The sequence below is a fragment of the Delphinapterus leucas genome, chromosome 18 (genome assembly GCF_059928025.1).
Source record: "Delphinapterus leucas isolate spDelLeu-1000000601 "Yukka" chromosome 18, BTC_Dleu_Yukka2, whole genome shotgun sequence".
NCBI lineage: Eukaryota > Metazoa > Chordata > Mammalia > Artiodactyla > Monodontidae > Delphinapterus > Delphinapterus leucas.
In genome coordinates, this window is record NC_143146.1 from 70,133,224 (window position 1) to 70,152,413 (window position 19,190).

A 19,190-nucleotide genomic window follows, 5' to 3' on the forward strand; every position below is an offset into this window, starting at 1 on the left:
AAATCATAATCTCTGAGCTGCCAAAGCAACTTTTTGCTCTTTCAAGCTTCAAACATCTGTATTAATTAATTTATTTACGTTTAAAATACCTGGAATGGTTTCTGCTTCTGACTGGACCCTGAACCATATAACCACTATGTAGACATATTTTCTAATTATCTCTGGGATAAATACCTCAAAGTGAAACTACAGTATTAAACACCACACACATTTTAAGTTGTTAAGTATTACCACATTACCAACTCAGAAAAGCTGCATCCGTTTATATTCCAACTGAGAGCAGCACTGGCATGCTAGCTAAAACTGGTTATACAGCACGTGGGCATTGTATTTTCCTCCAGCACTCTTAGCAGGCATAAATGTCCTTTCCTAATGTGATGAAGGACTTCCTGTTTGTAAATTTCTTATTTATTCCCTATGTTAGTATTCTACTGTGAGATATGTCTGTTATTCCTTTGTTAAGAATCTTAATACATTACAAATATTAACCTTTTCTAAAGTCATATATATTGAAAATAGCTTCCCAGCATAGCAGTTCTGTTTCCAATTTATTTCATGATTTTTGCTTTTGTCTAAATAGTATTCTCCCTCACTAAAATATAAGGGCAGAGACTTAACCTGTCATTTTCATTTTAACATCCTCAAGTACCTTACACACAATGAAGGCTCTACAAATATTTTTTCAATAAATGAATTTTTAAAAATCCAACCCATCAATATTTCAATTGTGACTTGGCATCAGTGTCCCTTTCACCACAAAGTAAGAAGTTACAAAAAATGTACTGGTTACTAATATGTTTATTAATTAATTTTATATATATTTGAAATCTTAGATATATGAATAATCTTTGACTCATCTGGAATATATGTAAAAGCAAGTAAGCAGTCTACATTAATTTTTCTTTTTAAAACAGCTTGCCAATTATTTACTCAATAATCTAAGTTTTTTGTTTGTTAACTATTATACCCCTCACTATTATAGGGTTGTACAGGGTTGCAAATTTCTTATACACTTTACTTCTGAATCTTCTGATTTCTACTTGTATAATATTTTCTAAATGATTGTTAATGGTATATAAAGAAAGCTTTGGATTTTTACATACTTATTTTGCCCATCTTATTTTTTAGTATTTTACTAGTTCTGCAGTTCATTCTCTTGAATTTTTCTTAGAATATGATAACTTTGCTTCCTCCTTTCCAACGCCTGCACCTCTTATTTTCTTATGTAATTATATTGGTTAATGCTTCCAAAACAATGTTAAATCATAGCAGAGCTAGTGTATTTTCTCATCTTGCTCCTGATTTTACTGGGAATGCTTCTAGTGTTTTACTATATGATGGTGTATACTGGTTTGAGAAGTATGAAGGCATTAAATCGTATTTTATTGGGTTTAATTATAAATAGCTAATTTTTTTTTTATCAGAAGCCCTTTCAGCATCTGTCAAAATGATCTAGTGTGTGCCCTTTCCCTTGTACTCATTTATACAATGAATTACAACATGAATATTAGGCTTTTTAGTAGTAACCCTTTTTGTATTCCTGGAATTAATCACATTTGGCCGTAGTATATTCTTGTTTTACTGTAGTAAATTCTCTTGTTGATAATATTTTATGTACAGTTTTTGCATCAACACTAGTAAGATTTGTCTTAGTTTTCTTTTGGAGGGATATCTTTTATCAGGTTTTAGCATTCCTGTAGTTACCTTGGCTTTATAAGAAGTAATCTAAATGCTTTCTTTTTCCCCCTATGCTCTAAACAACTTAAATAAATTAGAATTCCTGTGTGGTTTTTTTAAACTATATATATAGATTTGAAATACCTCCTTTAACACACACCTTTTATTTGCCTTTATTATTATTATTAGAGGGTAATTTTCTCTAATTCTTTTATAGTTAGAGTCTATTAGGTTTTCTTCTTCCCTCTACTTGACCCAATTTTATTTATTTACATCACCCTTAAAAAAAAATTCAGGTTTTCAAATATCTAAGACATAGATATAGCCACATCTAAAACTTAAATAATGAAAGTAAAATGATGAGAAAAGACAAATCAGAGATATGCAAACAAGAAGAAAACAAGAGTTTGATTTAGGGGCATAAGCTCAACTGAATGCAAAGGGAAAAAAAATCACACAACTTGGTAGACAGAGTGACCTCACAATAAAAAGGGGCTAGGGCTTCCCTGGTGGCGCAGTGGTTGAGAGTCCGCCTGCCAATGCAGGGGACACGGGTTCGTACCCCGGTCCGAGAAGATCCCACATGCCGCGGAGCGGCTGGGCCTGTGAGCCATGGCCGCTGAGCCTGCGCGTCCGGAGCCTGTGCTCTGCAATGGGAGAGGCCACAACAGTGAGAGGCCCGCGTTAAGGGGCTAATACATTCCTTAAGTCCTTGAATCCTAAATAATATCCTTCATTTCCCCTTATTTAAGCACAACTTGGCTAGTTAGGAAATGCTTTAGATACATTCTTTTTGTCCATCAGAATTCTCTAGTTGTTGAATCATTAATTTTGGAAATCTTTTGTGGTTGAAAAGAAATAAGTCAGTCTCATTATCTTTCCATTGTACATGATCTACCTTTTTTTTTTCCCTTGATGTTTATGAAATCACTTCTGTAATCTCTGAAAATTCAGTAAATTCCATCACAATATTTTCCTAAAACATGAGCCCTTTTAATCTCCAGATTCATGTTTTCATTCGTTCTAAGCAAGTTTACTATTATTTTTTTAAATGTTTTCCATTTCCCATTATTCTGTTGTCTTCTCCACAGAAACTAATCATGGCTTTTCACTATCTGCAATTCTCTCTAACTGCCTTCATTTCTTCGCCCACTGTATCTACATTCTATGCAGTTTCCTCAAGTTCAACAGAACCGTTCCTGGTTACATTTTCAATATTGTTTACTCTGCTCCTTGCTGTTTATAATAAATTACTTTCTATAATGCAAATATGTTCCTGCTCTTCTTTATCCTTAGTTCTGCCATTTCTCTTTTTATGTTATCTTATTTTTGTTCTTTTTTCCCAGATGTCATTGGCTGTTTAATTTTCTTGGCAGTTTAGAACAGCTGTCTAAAATTTTCTTGTTTCCTAGAAAAATACAATTCTTCCAAAGTGCTGATCAGCTATCTTTTGAATGTTAAATTATCCCCATAGGATTCATGTTTGTTAATTTATTTGTATTCTGTTAATTCATCTTCGAATAAGAGAAATTCTCTCTGGCTCCACCATTTAAACAAAAATGTAGATAGTGTCTCCCTGAGGACTGAACATTGGGCACTTGTTTTAAAAGATTAACATCAGAACTCTCAACTCAAACTACACTTGCTAAATTAGTTGGATAAACAGCATGGAGGAAGAAGTTGGGACTAAAGGTATCAAGTCCTTTTTTTCTGTGTAATTTCTAAGTCTGCTTAAGCTCCCCCAATTGAGAACCAGCTCCACTTGGACTATGACCACACCTTATGCTGTAGGGGACTCTCAGTTTTGGCACATCTGCCTACTTTGGGATGAGCCAGATTCCTGAGAGACTTACTGAGTCATAATGGAACCCATAATTCACCATCATTTTAGTTTAGTGGGTCAGCACATAATTTTTTCTGTTCCTGTAAAGTTGGTGAGACGTTTGCTTCACAATTCTACTCTAAGCCTTACCTCACCTGTAAGCTTTGCTCCTCCTGTTAAGCCCAGAGAAAAATGGTATGACCGCAAAGTCTCTCCTTTAGCTCTATTCCAGCTGAAATTAGATTTTCCCTATTTCTCTCAACGCTGCCCATATCTCAAACTCCTCCCTCTAAATGAGCAAATGAAAAAACACTTATTATACATTCCCTTAAACATCTGATTCAGGGATACATTTATCAACTGTCAATGTTTTCACACTCAATTCAGTCTAAATGGCTTATCTAGCACCAATTCTGTCCAGCTTGTGGTAGCTTCTACTTAGATACATTTTTCTTTTAAATTATTTTAGGGAATTCAAGGGAAGATAATTTAATAAACATTCATTTAACTCTATCGTTTTTCCTCAACATCAACTCACCCAATTTAATAATTTAAAATATAAAATCTGCAAACATATTTTATCTCCTGGAAGACATATACTATGAATTACTTCATCGAGAACAGTGTGTACACACAGTAGGTATTCAATATCAGCTGAATTAATTCTCCTCATGAGACATATCTGAAATATACTCAGCATATATATCAAATAACTCTAAGTACTTCAGTTCCATATTAAAGCAGAGTATGTTTTAAAATGCCCTCGTGTGTTCTAAAATGTCCACCTTTCAACCTTGCTCTCGTAGTTCTCCTACAAATATATCAAACGATGTTTCTTTAAAATATAAAGGGTACTAGGAAAGACAGTTTAGAATGAAAAGTAAAACCTCCATTGAATAAATCAAACTAAAACTTGTTTAAAGCTCCAATTAAGAAAGGAACTGTGCCATAATGGATATGGTACCATAAGCACTGCAAACAAACAGGCCTATATTCAAATCTTCACTCTGCTATTTGCTAGCTATGTGACCTAGAACCATTTACCTCAAGTAAACATTAGACTCCCCATTTGGAAGATTAGGATAATTCCTACAAATCACACTGAAGTGTTACAAGGTTTAAATGAGATAATACAATAAGTGGGCATTCAGTATATGGTAGAGTTATATACAGTTTATACATATAGTGTGTGTGTATACATATATCTCCAAATTCTGATCTCTGATCTGGATAGGAGAGTCGCAGCTCCATTCCAAAGGGAAATTTATGTTCTAGGCTCCCTTAAAAATTAAGAAGCCAGTTCTAAACAATAAAGTTTCTTACCCTTGCCAAAAAGTATACTGTTACAAAATTATTTTATGTTTCAATTATCACTTAAATAATGCTTTTGTCCTATATATCAATAGTTTCTAGAATTAAGTTCATGAAAATAGAAAGTAATAACAGAAAGTATACCTGAGCCTCTAAAAGCTAGCTTTGTCCAAGTCTCTCTCTAAAGAAAAGAGCCGCAGGCAATTCTTCAACATGAAGAAGCACAGTACCCCAACCACAACTAACTAGACCAAAAGTAACGAGCTGGAAGTAAAACCAACCACCAGTGACTATGGCAATATCAAGACCAACTATCAGCTATGCTCTCCAGGAACAGGGAGGAGAGATGCATACAGAGAAGCAGGGATTCATAAAGAATGAAGACTTATTCTTTTTGAGCTATTAGAGAATTTGAGCTATTAGAGAATCTTGAACAATAATCAACCACTATTAGAGATCACCAGGATAAGAGCACAATTTCCAATTCTTGGAAATACTAGAACACACAAACACACACACATAACACACTGCTGTTAGGATGCTTATACCATGCTTCTCTGTTTCCCTGTGCCAAATAAAGCAATACTTCTGAAAATTTTCGAGTCAATACTCATATCACAGAAGAAAGTAAAGAGTGCTATGAACAATCCTGCTGAAATGCCTTTGGAATTTCCCATTGGATCTTAAATTTTCATGAATTACTTATCCTGTGCGATAATATGCCAAGGAACTGTTTTACTGTAAAACTGTTTTCATTAAAATCTTTAAGCGCGGGCTTCCCTGGTGGCGCAGTGGTTGAGAGTCCGCCTGCTGATGCAGGGGACACAGGTTCACGCCCCGGTCCGGGAAGATCCCACATGCCGCAGAGCGGCTAGGCCCGTGAACCATGGCCGCTGAGCCTGCGCGTCCGGAGCCTGTACTCCGCAGCAGGAGAGGCCACAACAGTGAGAGGCCCACGTGCCGCAAAAAAAAAAAAAAAAAAAAAAAAAAAATCTTTAAGGGCTTCCCTGGTGGCGCAGTGGTTAAGAATCCGCCTGCCAATACAGGGGACAAGGGTTCGAGCCCTGGTCCGGGAAGATCCCACGTGCCACGGGGCAACTAAGCCCGCGCGCCACAACTACTGAGCCCACATGCCACAACTACTGAAGCCTGCATGCCTAGAGCCCATGCTCCACAACAAGAGAAGCCACTGCAATGAGAAGCCCGTGCGCCACAACAAAGAGTAGCCCCCACTCACCACAACTAGGGAAAGCCCGTGTGCAGCAATGAATACCCAACGCAGCCAAAAATAAATAAATTTTAAAAAAAGTATATATACAATTCAAAAAGAAAATCTTTAATCAAAACTGATGCTTCAGAAAGAAACGCCATGCTCACCCTACATTTTCATGAATCTTCTAAAACCAATCAATGCTTTCTCCCAGGAAATGAGAATCTAAACTGAATATTTTAGACTTAAGATAACCCAGACATTATTTCCTCAAAACTTAAAAGATTCCAACTATTACATAAATCAAGAAACAGTAAGTAGTTTTCTGTCTTCCAGAATATTTATCAGAAAAATCTCAACTCACGATCTGATGTGTGGGAAATCCTCTTCAATTTTGCTTCCTGTGTTTTTGAAAATTTGGAGTGCAGCTTCTGCTACTTTTTCATCATCCATTTTCAGACAAGCCAGGAGAGATTCAAATGTTTCAGCAGAATGAAACGAGATGGGATGTGTAAATGAGAGTACCTAAAAAATGATCATAAAAAATGATCTGTAATCCTTTTCACCTTTATAAACCTGAAATGTTACATATTAGAAATACTACAAATCCAAGTAAATACAAAAATAATTATGCTTAAAAATCAATAAGAGCACTATAAATAAAATTTAAAACTTACTCAAATATATAACAGAAATGTTCTTGTGTAGGAAGACTGTACAGTCTAAAGAAACAATTACCTTCAAAATTAAATTACATGTACCATAATTCTACTCAGAATAATCTGGATTTGGTTAATGTTTGGAGAGGGGGGTGGTGGAGAATGAAGGTAGGAGAAAAGGAAAATGAGAAGAGAGAATTTTTAAAAATACCTCTATGATTCTAAACAAAGATTATTAGAAGAGACCAGCTAATAACATTTTCGGAAAAAAGTAATCTAGGGAAGGGGGTAAAACAACCAGACAATAAACGATATTGTAAGGTTACAATAATCAAATCAACATGGTACTAACATTAGAAGCAACAAAAAAAAGAAAAAATAAAGCAATAAATAGAGCTTACCGTATATAAGCACTTAAGATAGGGTGTAACAGATTATAAAGATGGTAACAGAAAATAAATGAGAATGGATGGAATTTTTATTTTTAATAAATAGTCCTGGTAAAGGTGGATAGTTATTTGGAGGAAATCAAATTAGACCCTCCCCTACAATACACAATTTCAAAATAAATTTTAGCTGCATTGTTTCAAATTTAAAAATCACAAACAATAAAAACCCCTCTGAACATGACAGGACTTTTAAGCTTAAAATAAACAATTAGACTCAAATGTAGAATGTAAAAACAAGCAAGTAGTAGAAAAACGTATGAGCATAATGCCATATTTATAAGACTGAGAAACAAGCAAAATAAGTGATGTTATTTAGAGATATAGACATAAATGGAAAATCTAAACAGAATAGTTAAGAGAATAATAAACTCCAAATTCAGGACAATCAGACCTGGGAGATGTGGGGTAAAAAGCCACTCAGTGAACTTCAACAGTATTAATATTCTGTTTAATTTGGGTTCGCATTCCTTTTACTTTCTATTAGTATTCATTTTATTACTATACTTTATAACTTAAACAGAATACATTTTATTTTTTTATATATCAAATATGTCCTATAAAAAAGCCAAGGAAGTTAAAAGCACACTTTAAGTCAGTTAAAAAAACAAAAGATTGAGATGTCAGTAGAAAATGAACACAGGATAAAAGCAATGAATTCGCTATAGAGAAGACACTAATGATCAACATATGAAAGGTGGATCTCACTAGCAATAATTATATAAATTAAAGCATTATTTTTCGCTTATCAGGTTAGTAAAACTCTTAAAATTTTATACTATTCCAAATTTGTGAAGATAGGAGATAGGCACCTTCATACACTGTTGACTGAATTACATATACTGTATGAGTACGATTTCTCTGTAAAGGAATTTGAATACACATATATCCAAGAATTTTGAAAGTGGTCATTCTCTTTGACCCAGTAATGTCCTTCTAGTATTTAAAAAAAAAAAAAAGAAAGAAAGACATTAGCAGGAGATCTTATTTACCTTAGCAGTAATAAAATTAGAAAAATCTAAATATCCAACAATATGAAAGTAGTTGGGAACACTATGATATCTCCAAAATGAACTAATCAAAAAATAATGTTTATTATTATTTTTAGTATGAGCCAGACACTCTGCTAAGACATTAAGTACATGATTTAATTTAGTCCCTGTGAGAGAAGTACTGTTACTAACTCCATTATAGATGAGGAAACAGAGGCAATTAACTTAAAGCATACATCTAAAATAAAATCTGTTTTTTGACACTTAAAAATACTGTCAAAAAACACTGAGAAAAATGCTTATAATTTATTATGGGAAAACAGTCAAGATACGAAATTTTATTTTCAGTCTGATTTCAACTATATAAAAGTGTACATTTTTCTAAAGGTTAAAAGGAAACAAAAGATATTTATGAATGATAGGCTTCTCAATGTTTCCTTCTTTATTAGTTTATATTTTCAATGTTATCAACAATTAACTGATATCTTTGTAATCAGTAAAAGGTAGTAGTATATTTTAGCTAACAAAATAACACATAAAACAGACTTTAAAATTTTGGTTCTTCCTGTGGTAGGGGTAAGCAAGTTCTTTGTTTACTAATGAAAGCTTCAAATTATAATCCTTAATATAATTAATACTAGGTTATATTATACAATTTAAACCTGAGAATATTTAGCTTACATGTTAGAATAAACATGCAATTTCAAAATTACCTAAAAATGATTAAGAAAATTTTACTTCAGGTTCTATAAACCTAAAGAAGCAAATCTCAAGTCTAAAAAATCCAAACTATATATGTTTAACAATTGTCTAATTAGGCACTTAATTTCACCTTAAGCATATTTACCTTGAGCAGTTCAAGACCGGCCCTGATGGCTTGATCAGTTGGAACACCCTCATCTTCATCATCTGCTGTTCCATCTATTGACTTGTTCACTTGCTTTATAAGAGCACTAAAGCACGAAAAAAAAAATTTTTTTTTCATTTTTTTAACTCTTCTATTAGCAATGTCTAAGAAAAATAATCCTGAATATTTTCTATATAGACCACAACTAAACCACATAAAATCTGATACAGCTGTTGCCCAACCATTATGGCAAAACAGAAAGCTATAGTAAATATAGCTTCTTTTTGAAATGATATTTTCCTTTGTCCATTCAAATGAGGTCAAAATGTTATCTGATTTGCTGTTTATTAATGCTATATTTTTATTCTTGTATTTTCCGTGTAAAGTTTATGCCTAAACATGTGAATGATAATAGATGTTTTCTAACTATCTAAAGTTCATTATTACTCCAGTAAGTAGAAACACGTATATTGAAATAAAGGATAAATGCAACATTAAGCACTTTCAAACCATCTAGCAAATATTACTGTGTCTGGGACTGTTATAAAAGCCAGAAAGGCCTCCTCCTGAAAGGTGTAAAAATGCCACATAACAGACACACAATAAATCCTCACTAGAACATTCAGAATATATCAAAAAGGAAACACATGGGCGTCCCTGGTGGCGCAGCGGTTGAGAGTCCGCCTGCCGATGCAGGGGACACGGGTTCGTGCCCCGGTCCAGGGAGATCCCACATGTTGCGGAGTGGCTGGGCCCGTGAGCCATGGCCGCTGAGCCTGCGCATCTGGAGCCTGTGCTCCGCAACAGGAGAGGCCACAACAGTGAGAGGCCCGCGTATCGCAAAAAAAAAAAAAAAAAAAAAAAAAAAGGAAACACAACATTTTGAAATTTTCTTCTAAAAACAAGCTTATATAATTTTAAAATAATTATTTGTAATGCACTGTCTATTATTGAAAATAATCATTCACTCTGGTAGGTATTTGTTCTTTTTACAAAAAAACAAGTAATAGACACCAGGTTAGAGACATAATACATATCAAAATATAAGAAAATTCAATTATTCAATGTTCCTTAAAATGTTTAGTAGATCTACATTTCTACAAAAACATTATGTACTCAAATCTAATGTCAAGCTACAAGTCAAATATACCTGTCTTCCTTGCAGCGTCCTCTTAAATTTATCATTCCCTTAACAATTAGTATCTTTGAGGATGTTTTGTCCTTTTCTGCCCATTTTCCCTGATTAACTGATTCTCATAGCTCCAACCAACCCAAATAAAAATCTTCAGCCTGAATCCTCTTCCCATATTTTCATCAGTCCCAAGGTTTTATTTTTACCTAGATGTACCATAGGAATGAAAAATACCATATACCCAAAATTAAATTCATTATTTTCTTCCATGAGTAAGAGCATGAAGCTCTCAAGTCTAGCAAGGGAAGGCCAAAGGCCAAAAATAAGCAAACAAATACATTAAAATCAGGGAAAATAGGACTAGAAAGAAGGCCAAGACAAGAAGACAAGACTCTTGGTTAACCAGGTCAGTCAGGAAAGGCATTCCTGAAGAGGTACAATTGAGCTAGTAACCAAAGAACAAGAGCCAGTGATATTAAAAAATCTATGAGAAAAAGCATCAACCTGGAAAACCAAAGAGAATCAACTGAAAAACTATTACAAAATACTGATAGTTCAGTGAGGTGACACCAATAAAACACTAAAAATCGACTGTGCTGTTCTGTATTAGCCAAAGCCACCTAAAAAATACAGGCGGGTGAGGGGTAGAAGAAATCTATTTATAATGACAAGCCAAAATATACAAAATAACTAGGAATAAAAAGTTTTAGGGGCTTCTCTGATGGCACAGTGGTTAAGAATCCACCTGCCAATGCAGGGGACACGGGTTCAAGCCCTGGTCCAGGAAGATCCCACATGCCGCAGAGTAACTAAGCCTGTGCGCCACAACTACTGAGCCTGTGCTCTAGAGCCTGCGAGCCACAACTACTGAGCCCTCGTGCCACAACTACTGAACCCTGCACACCTACAGCCAGTGCTCCACAACAAAAGAAGCCACCGCAATGAGAAGCCTGCGCACGGTAACAAAGAGTAGTCCCCGCTCACCACAACTAGAGAAAGCCCACGTGCAGCAACGAAAACCCAACACAGCCAATAAATAAATGAATGAATAAACTTATTTTAAAAAGTTTTAAATGCACAGAATCTGTACATAACTTCTGAAATTATATTAAGGGAGCATAAAGATTTGAAAAAATCAAGACAAGCATGGAAACACAGTATTATACAAATGGTGTTTTTCACTGCATCTCAGAGGAACACAACTTGGTGTAGGACAAGATTCAACAGACACATTCTATAGCTAATCTGGAAAAATTAATTAATGTTTGGGAACATCTAGTACATTTTAGGGGAGGAGGGATAAAAGAATTTTCTCAATGAGATAAAAATGTATCATAAAAGCCTCAAAAGACAAAGAAACCAAGGCAAACATCCAGTAAGACCCCAAATATAAGAATTTATGCTATAATGAGGGAACATCTTGAATCAATTTTTCAATAAATGGAGCTGATACAACTAGCTATCAGGATTTTAAAAAAGGATGGATCTCTATCTCCACCTTACAACGAAATGAGTTCCAGACCAATTAAAGACTGAATGTAAAAAACATAACCATCTGATATGATACCAAAGGCAGAAAGAAATCATAAAGGAAACAAATAATAGATTATATAATTTAATATTTATTAATGTCAAGCACAAATTAGAAGGTAATCAAACTGTGTTACTAGCCTTAATTTATAAAGCATTCATATAATCAATAAGACAATTCCTCTAAGCCACTCACAGAAGAATAAGAAGAAACACAATTAGCCAAAAAACACATAGGGAAAAAAATGTTCAATTTTATTCACAATTTTTTGTTTTTTGTAAAAAAATAGTACCATCATTCACCTATAAAAAGGCAAAGACTGAAAAGGTTAAGTCACTATCAGGAAGAGTTAGGTGAATTGGACACTCATTGACTACTGGTGGGGAACAAGAGTGGAATCTTTCTGCAGTGTGGTGGCTAAAGCAAGAGGGTGCTGGAGCCAGACTTCCTCAGTTTAAATGCCGCTAGCTATTTCCCAGCAATGGGAAAGTTACTCAAACACCTGTGTAGCTCACTGTTTCTTACCTGTAAAATGGGAATAAAAATATTTCTTGCCTTATAAAGTTAAGAAGTAAGTTAAAACACGTAAAACACAGAGAATCAGCCCAGGCACATTATAAGCACTAATGGCTACTACCTGTTACTATTATTTACGTTTGAACACTTCTTCTGTAACACCATGACCTACTAACTGCTAAAGTCAAAGACCTGTTTTGGTCCTCAGTCTTTCTGTTCATCACACATATTACTGCTGGTATCTTAAGTCTCAAAATACTGCAATAACCTGGTTTTCTTACCTTTCTGTAATTTTTCTACTGTTAAAAAAAATTTCACGGTTCTGTCCATGATCTTTTGATCTTTTTAACTTTTTTCTACATAATCTTGCTCAGGGAACTATCTATTCTCAACAGTTTCACTTTAAATTTAATTTGCCTTGATTAAAAAAAATTGCATCCAAATAAGCACCGCATCCTTTCTTACCAGCTCCTTTCATTCTTTTCATGGTAATACTATTCATCATCTGGACTTGACCCCGTATACTTGTGATTCCTTCCTTTTATTCCCCATTTCCAGTAAGATGACCCATTTTTTACGTTGTTCTTTTAAAACCTTCCTCAAATATGTTCTTTCCCTTCCATCCCACTACCACCATCCACAGACAATTATAACAACACCTTAGCAGTCTATCTTTTTGACTTCCCTCCTCCTATCCATCATCAATCATTCCTGGTTCTCAACAGAGCAAGAACAAAGTAAAAGCTCTAAAGTTAGCTCTTATAGCCTTTCCACAATCTGATCCCAAATGCTTTTTTTTTTTTTTTTTTTTTTTGTGGTACACGGGCCTCTCACTGTTGCGGCCTCTCCCGTTGCAGAGCACAGGCTCCGGACGCGCAGGCTCAGCGGCCATGGCTCATGGGCCCAGCCGCTCCGCGGCATGTGGGATCTTCCCGGACCGGGGCACGAACCCGCGTCCCCTGCATCGGCAGGCGGACTCTCAACCACTGCGCCACCAGGGAAGCCCCCCAAATGCTTTTTTAGAATCACCTCATAACACTTTTACACTTCTCCATATTGTACTTTAAATAGATGGCAATTATTTTCTAAATATCTTTGTTCTTTCCTATCCCAGTTAGCTTGGCTTATATTAATCTCAATACCTAGAATACTCCTCCCTTTCCTGTAGAAATACAATCTTACCCCATTCTTCCTCTTAGGTCAAATACTACCCCCTTTGAGAAATCTTCTTTCAGTCCTCTGAACACTATCTGCACCAATTTTATAGAACTATAATATAATTTCCTGATTAAAACTCTCTATTCCCTTACTCAACAGAAGGTTGATGAAAAGCAGAAAATATGCTTTGCCAATATCTAACTAGCATCACTTCAAATATATTGTAGCAGGCATGGGATTATTTATTTAATTAATGAATTTCAGTCTGATTCAGATTCTTCCTTGTACTAATATAGAGGTTCTGGTTTTTTGTTCTGTTTCCTTTTGTTTTTCAAACTGAAGAACCCTTTCTTCAAATGAAAAATGATGCAAGAGGAGTCCAAAGTGACAAATGGGCATCCAAAGTAGGGTCTGTCTCCCTACTCTATGGAGGGTCACAAGTGAAAAGCTATACCCTATGCCCTCCTCAAAAAAAAAAAAAAAAAAACCCAAAGGGGCTTTACTGAGTACAGAGTGTACCATTATTATTATTTATTTTAGAATCCAATAAAGCTCTGAAAGGTACTACTGATCACTAATAAATCAGTATGCTATATATATATTTTTTATAAGTACTTTCTTTTTTCAACCAGTTGAAAGATTTAAGGAAAAGCTATAAAAAAAAAAAAAAAAAAGAAACGGGGACTTCGCTGGCGGTCCAGTGGTTAAGACTCTGTACTCCCAATGCAAGGGGCACAGGTTCGATCCCTGGACAGGGAACTAAGATCCCGCATGCCACATGGTGCAGCCAAAAATAAATAACTTAATTAATTAAAATAAAATAAAATAAAAACTAAAAAGAAATAAATAAATAGAAAAGAAAAGAGCTCTTCCCACATTTTACAAAACCAAGTGCAGATATAAATAGAAAGTATTTTCCAAGATGTCACAGTCAGGTGATAAAGTTTCAAACCTGAAACTTTAAATGAAGGTTGTTTTAAAAATAACATTTTCAGTTCTCAGATATCTCTGAAAATGCATCATATGTTGTTTTACAACATATTCACTTAGTTTTCTTTTCCTGAGAACAGAACTGCAATTTGTTTCTATTAGTTAACCTATGCAAGCTAACTAACTACTATACTAGTAACAGACCAAAAACTAGGCTTGGATTGACAAATTCTCATCCAAGTTGAAAGAGTACCTAAATTAAAATATATAACAAGAAAACCTACATACATACATATATATATACAGAGGAGTGTATGTATATATACAAACATATACATATATATGAATAGATCTATTTACAGATATCTACAGATTAGGGTATAGCCATTATGTATATACATAAACCTATACTATGAGTGCCTTACTCAATAATGAGCGCAGGTACCCAATAATGATTGACTACTAAAGCATGAATGAATTAATAGTAATGAAAATTCAATATTTTAATATACAAATACCTGATAGATTCAGTATCTATGTGCACAGGTGCTATCCTCTCCAAGAGAAACTTGATCATTTCCAGAAAAGGATTTGTAGGCTGTTTGGGGTTGCCCAACTTCTTAGTTATTTCTCGCTGTAATGTAGATTTTTAAAATATTAAAAAAGTATTTTAAATAATTCATTACATTAAAATGTTAAGAACCTATAATAATTAAAACCACATAGTATTGGTGCTGGAATAAACAAATCAATAGGAATAGACTAAGAATTTAGCATAGGAGAAAGGTAATATTTCAAGTAAGTAGGAAAAAGGTAGATTATTCAATATATTGTTATATTGAAATACCTGAACATTTAGAATAAAAGCAGAGTTATATCCCTATCTCACACCTTACACCAAAAATATTCCAAAACAATGAAAACAAATACGAAAGAATAAAACCAAGGGTCAGTGGATACACAAACTTCAACAAGCAAAATTATTAGGGGAGCCCATTAAAACTACAGATTCCTGGGTCTCACTGTGAAGATTCTCATTTAGTCAACCTGGCGTAGAGCCAAAAATCACCTTTTTTAAAAAAGAATTTAGGACGATGCATGGGCAACAGATTAAGAAATACTGACATCAGGGACTTCCCTGGTGGCGCAGTGGTTAAGACTTCGTGCTCCCAATGCAGGGGGCCCAGGTTCAATCCCTGGTTGGGGAACTAGATCCTACATGCATGCCGCAACTAAAAGTTCGCATGCCACATCTAAGGGGCCTTCAAGCTGCAACTAAGGAGCCCGCGTGCTGCAACTAAGACTGAGCACAACGTAAATAAATAAATAAATAAATATTAAAAAAAAAATACTGACATCAGTAAACATTTTCATTGAACTGCAATAGCATGGGATTTCATAAGCAGGACTCCAAAGGCAAAAACCTTGAGGAGACTGCTGATAGACTTAGCGAGATAACAAAACTATAGTATGTAAAGGACATCATAAACAAAATGAAAAGGGAAAACTACAACAGACAGAAAACTATATCTGCAGCTTAATTAACATACAGTGCCATGACATACTAACAAATGAGATAAAGATAAATATTCCAGAAAAATAGGCAAAGACTAAAAAACACACAATTTACAAAAGAAATAAGAATAGCTAATATACTGAAGGAGAAAAAATGGTCAGATGACTAGCAATCAATTTTACAAATCCTATCAAAATAATGATGTTTTTGAGTTTTGCTTGTTCCCAACAGTGATAACTGGCCAATAATGAATTTATCCTAAAGAAATGAAATCAAGACTGTGTAAAATTACTTAGCTATAAAGATTAAGTATTCTTTACATTAATCAAAAACTGGGAAAAAATTTAAATGTGTAACACAAGTGGGCCGTTCAATAAATTATGGTACACGTATTCAATGGTGTGCTATGTTGCTACTAAATATAATACTGCAAAAGACTAATTAATGACAAAGTAAAATGTACAAAGATACATGTATAATATAAACATACACCATAATATTAACCACTGTCTCTATAGAGGAATTACAGTTTAATTGTATTGTTATTTTTGTGATATTTTCTAAATTTTACGTAACGAATTACAAGAGAGGACAAAAAAAGATTTGGAGGTTTCTCCAAACATGAGCTCTTTTTAAATTTCTCTCCTTACCACACAACCTTCAGCTTGTTTGCAGGAGCATGTTGGACTAACAAGTACTTCTAACTGTTTTCTTATTTTCTCATCATCTTCTAACACCTGTGTGAATTTTTTCATGAAATCCTGAGCCTTACCAGGATCTGGCAAATTTCCTTAAATTAAATTAAAATTCAATTAAAATACAATTTTAGAAATTTATCAAAATAATAAATGAGATCAACATTTTTCATTCTTTTTATTACTTTGATGAATAATCCTAACTTACAAATTCATTTAATTTAATGCGATAAAAATTGTAGAGCACCTTCAATAATACATTTTCACAAATAAAAATCTGTTTCCTAGAAACATAAAATAAGATCATTGTGAAGGACCATCTATGCAGAGAAAGACCAAACTGGCTATTTCTAAATAACTCCTTATAATACTTAAAGGCATTACATGTCTACCTGAGTAATACCAATTTTATTACTATCCCTTGAGCTTGTTGTATACATTGTTCTTTTGCAATTCAAAGTAAGAAATGAAGATCAATCAGTTTTACCTAGAAGAAACCATTTTCCTCTACTGCACTGTTTACTGTTAAACCATCCAGAGATAATGCACACACGCACGCATGCTACTTGGCACCAACACATGCTGAGCAACACGTTCCAGGTGTTACTGCTCGGTAGGCCATTATCACATGAGAAAGGATGAGTTCTTGTAGAATCATAGATGAGTTTTATACTACTCTCCTAATACATCATGTATCAAAACACTTATGAAAGCTAATAAAATATTCATCCTAGAATCTTTTTTTTCTGGCTACTCACAACTGTGAGGGAGAACAAGACTAGGTAGGATCCTTCTAATAACAGAAATTATAATATAGAACTATGGACTCTAATAAAAGTAGTAGAAATGTGTTGAATCTTAAAATATGAATACAGTAAATGCAGTCTTCAAGTTCATATACAACTCTGAAATTCCATTTTAAGTCTTGGCTAGATGACTGAATATAGTAAGAACAAATTTTCCTCCTAACTACTTGACTGTATGACATTTCCATATTTCTAGAATACAAAAATTCTACTGTACTGTTTGTCAACAGTTTTGGAAAATGTCACTTTACAGCCCCTCCATAACATATAGGCATCATATTAAAGGCTACAATAAAGCATACCATTTAAGAAACAAAACAAAAAGAAAGTGAAATGGGGATAGAGGGAGGGGGAGGGAGAGAGAGGAGGGAAGGACAGAGATGGAGACAGGGAGGAAGGGAAAAACAACAACAGAAAACCCCTTTAATTCAGGATTCTACAAACATACTAGACCATGGAACTCTTTTTTCTGATGATACTATTAACACCTGCAGGATACTGGCATTCTTCACAAGAAAATTTGGGAAATACTGTACTTGTTGGAAGAAAATGGATAGGGGGTTAAAAAAAAGAATATAGGAGACGATCTCCTTTAGGGGACAGTGTCTGCAGCCAAACAACCAGAGAAATAGTTGTTAAAAAGCAATAGCACAAAATCACTTGCTTTAAGTTATCCAAAGGGACTGAAAACTAATTTATGTTTAACTGCTCAGGACTAAAAGACATTTTGGTCTTTTTGGGAAATTTCTACTCATGCTAAAACTTCTATCACTTAGTCTAATACCCAGTGAATTAGGTTACTGTTCTCTTTGGTGTCTTAGCATTACTTCCACACACATCTCGGAATATTTGTTAACATCTCAAAAATCCGTCTAAGAACTCTTCATTACTACCACATGGAAGCTCAGTAGAAGCATTCCTCCAGGTGTTCCTGATTTTCCCTCCATCCATATGCTATACACAGTGATCCCTGAGGTGAGAGGAAAAGCAAATGACCTACAAAAACCGCTACTTTTTCCTACCCCTGCCCTGAACAAAGGAGGTGTTACACAATCCTTTAGTATTTACTGTTAAAGGCAATTAAATAACATTTTATTTAAAATCACTGAAAGTAAAAAAGCAAATTAACTTTTTTTTCAAAGAAGCTCTCTTGTAGTTATTAGGTATATCTTTCATTGTAAATTTCAGCTCAGGATGAAATTAGCTTCGGATAGATTCCCATTAGACCAAGCAATACCAAAGCACACATGCAGTTTTTAACAGCAAGGTTACGCAGTAATTTGAATGTATTCTCAAAAATAAATTTATGTAATAAAACCCAGCTTTTGCTCGTATCAACACACAAAATAATCCTGTGTAGTATGCAAAATAAATGAAAATCAGAAAAAAAAAGGAAAGCTGAGCGTGTTGGGGGAAAAAAAAAATCAATCAGAAAACTTTAATATTTTCCTATATTATCATAGCCTAAAATGGAACTCCAAGAAACACTTTATATTATCCGAAAGAAATGTTTCAAATAAACCTTAAAGTTTACATATAATATTTGAAATAACTTACTTGTAATAACCATCACTTTTGAAAATATGGCCTTGACACTGGCATCTGTCTGTAAATCACGCAAAAAAATGCAAAATTAGAACCTCCTGTACCAAGTATACCACACTAAAACAAGATGTAAATAATAAGGGAAATGGGGAGAGGGTAGGGGTATATGTAAACTCTGTACTTTCTGCTCATTTTTCTGTAAACCCAAAACTACTCTTTTAAAAAAGTCTTTTAATTTTAAACAATTAGTAAACAGCAAAATAAAAAATCTCCTAACAATAATCTTCACTGTATTCTTTAGAAAGTTAAATAAGCATAACCCATTCATGCTCTCGGCCCACGCCCTGACCACCACTATATGCTCCTTCTTTAGCCATGTTTAAACTCCAGATGAACC

At 34.3% G+C, this 19,190-nt stretch overlaps 1 protein-coding gene across 6 annotated transcripts in view; it reads right to left on the reverse strand.

Annotated features, from left to right (window-relative positions):
- PDS5B (PDS5 cohesin associated factor B) overlaps positions 1-19,190 on the reverse strand; it is a 196,883-nt gene that overhangs the window by 60,242 nt on the left and 117,451 nt on the right. For all 6 annotated transcript variants that reach the window (XM_022574627.2, XM_022574626.2, XM_089899278.1 and 3 more), the window contains 5 exons: positions 18,806-18,854; positions 16,398-16,537; positions 14,750-14,865; positions 8,965-9,070; positions 6,385-6,545 (listed from right to left, as the gene is read on the reverse strand). In XM_022574627.2, the coding sequence (XP_022430335.1) occupies positions 6,385-6,545; positions 8,965-9,070; positions 14,750-14,865; positions 16,398-16,537; positions 18,806-18,854 (572 nt within the window). The remainder of the gene's footprint in view (positions 1-6,384; positions 6,546-8,964; positions 9,071-14,749; positions 14,866-16,397; positions 16,538-18,805; positions 18,855-19,190) is intronic.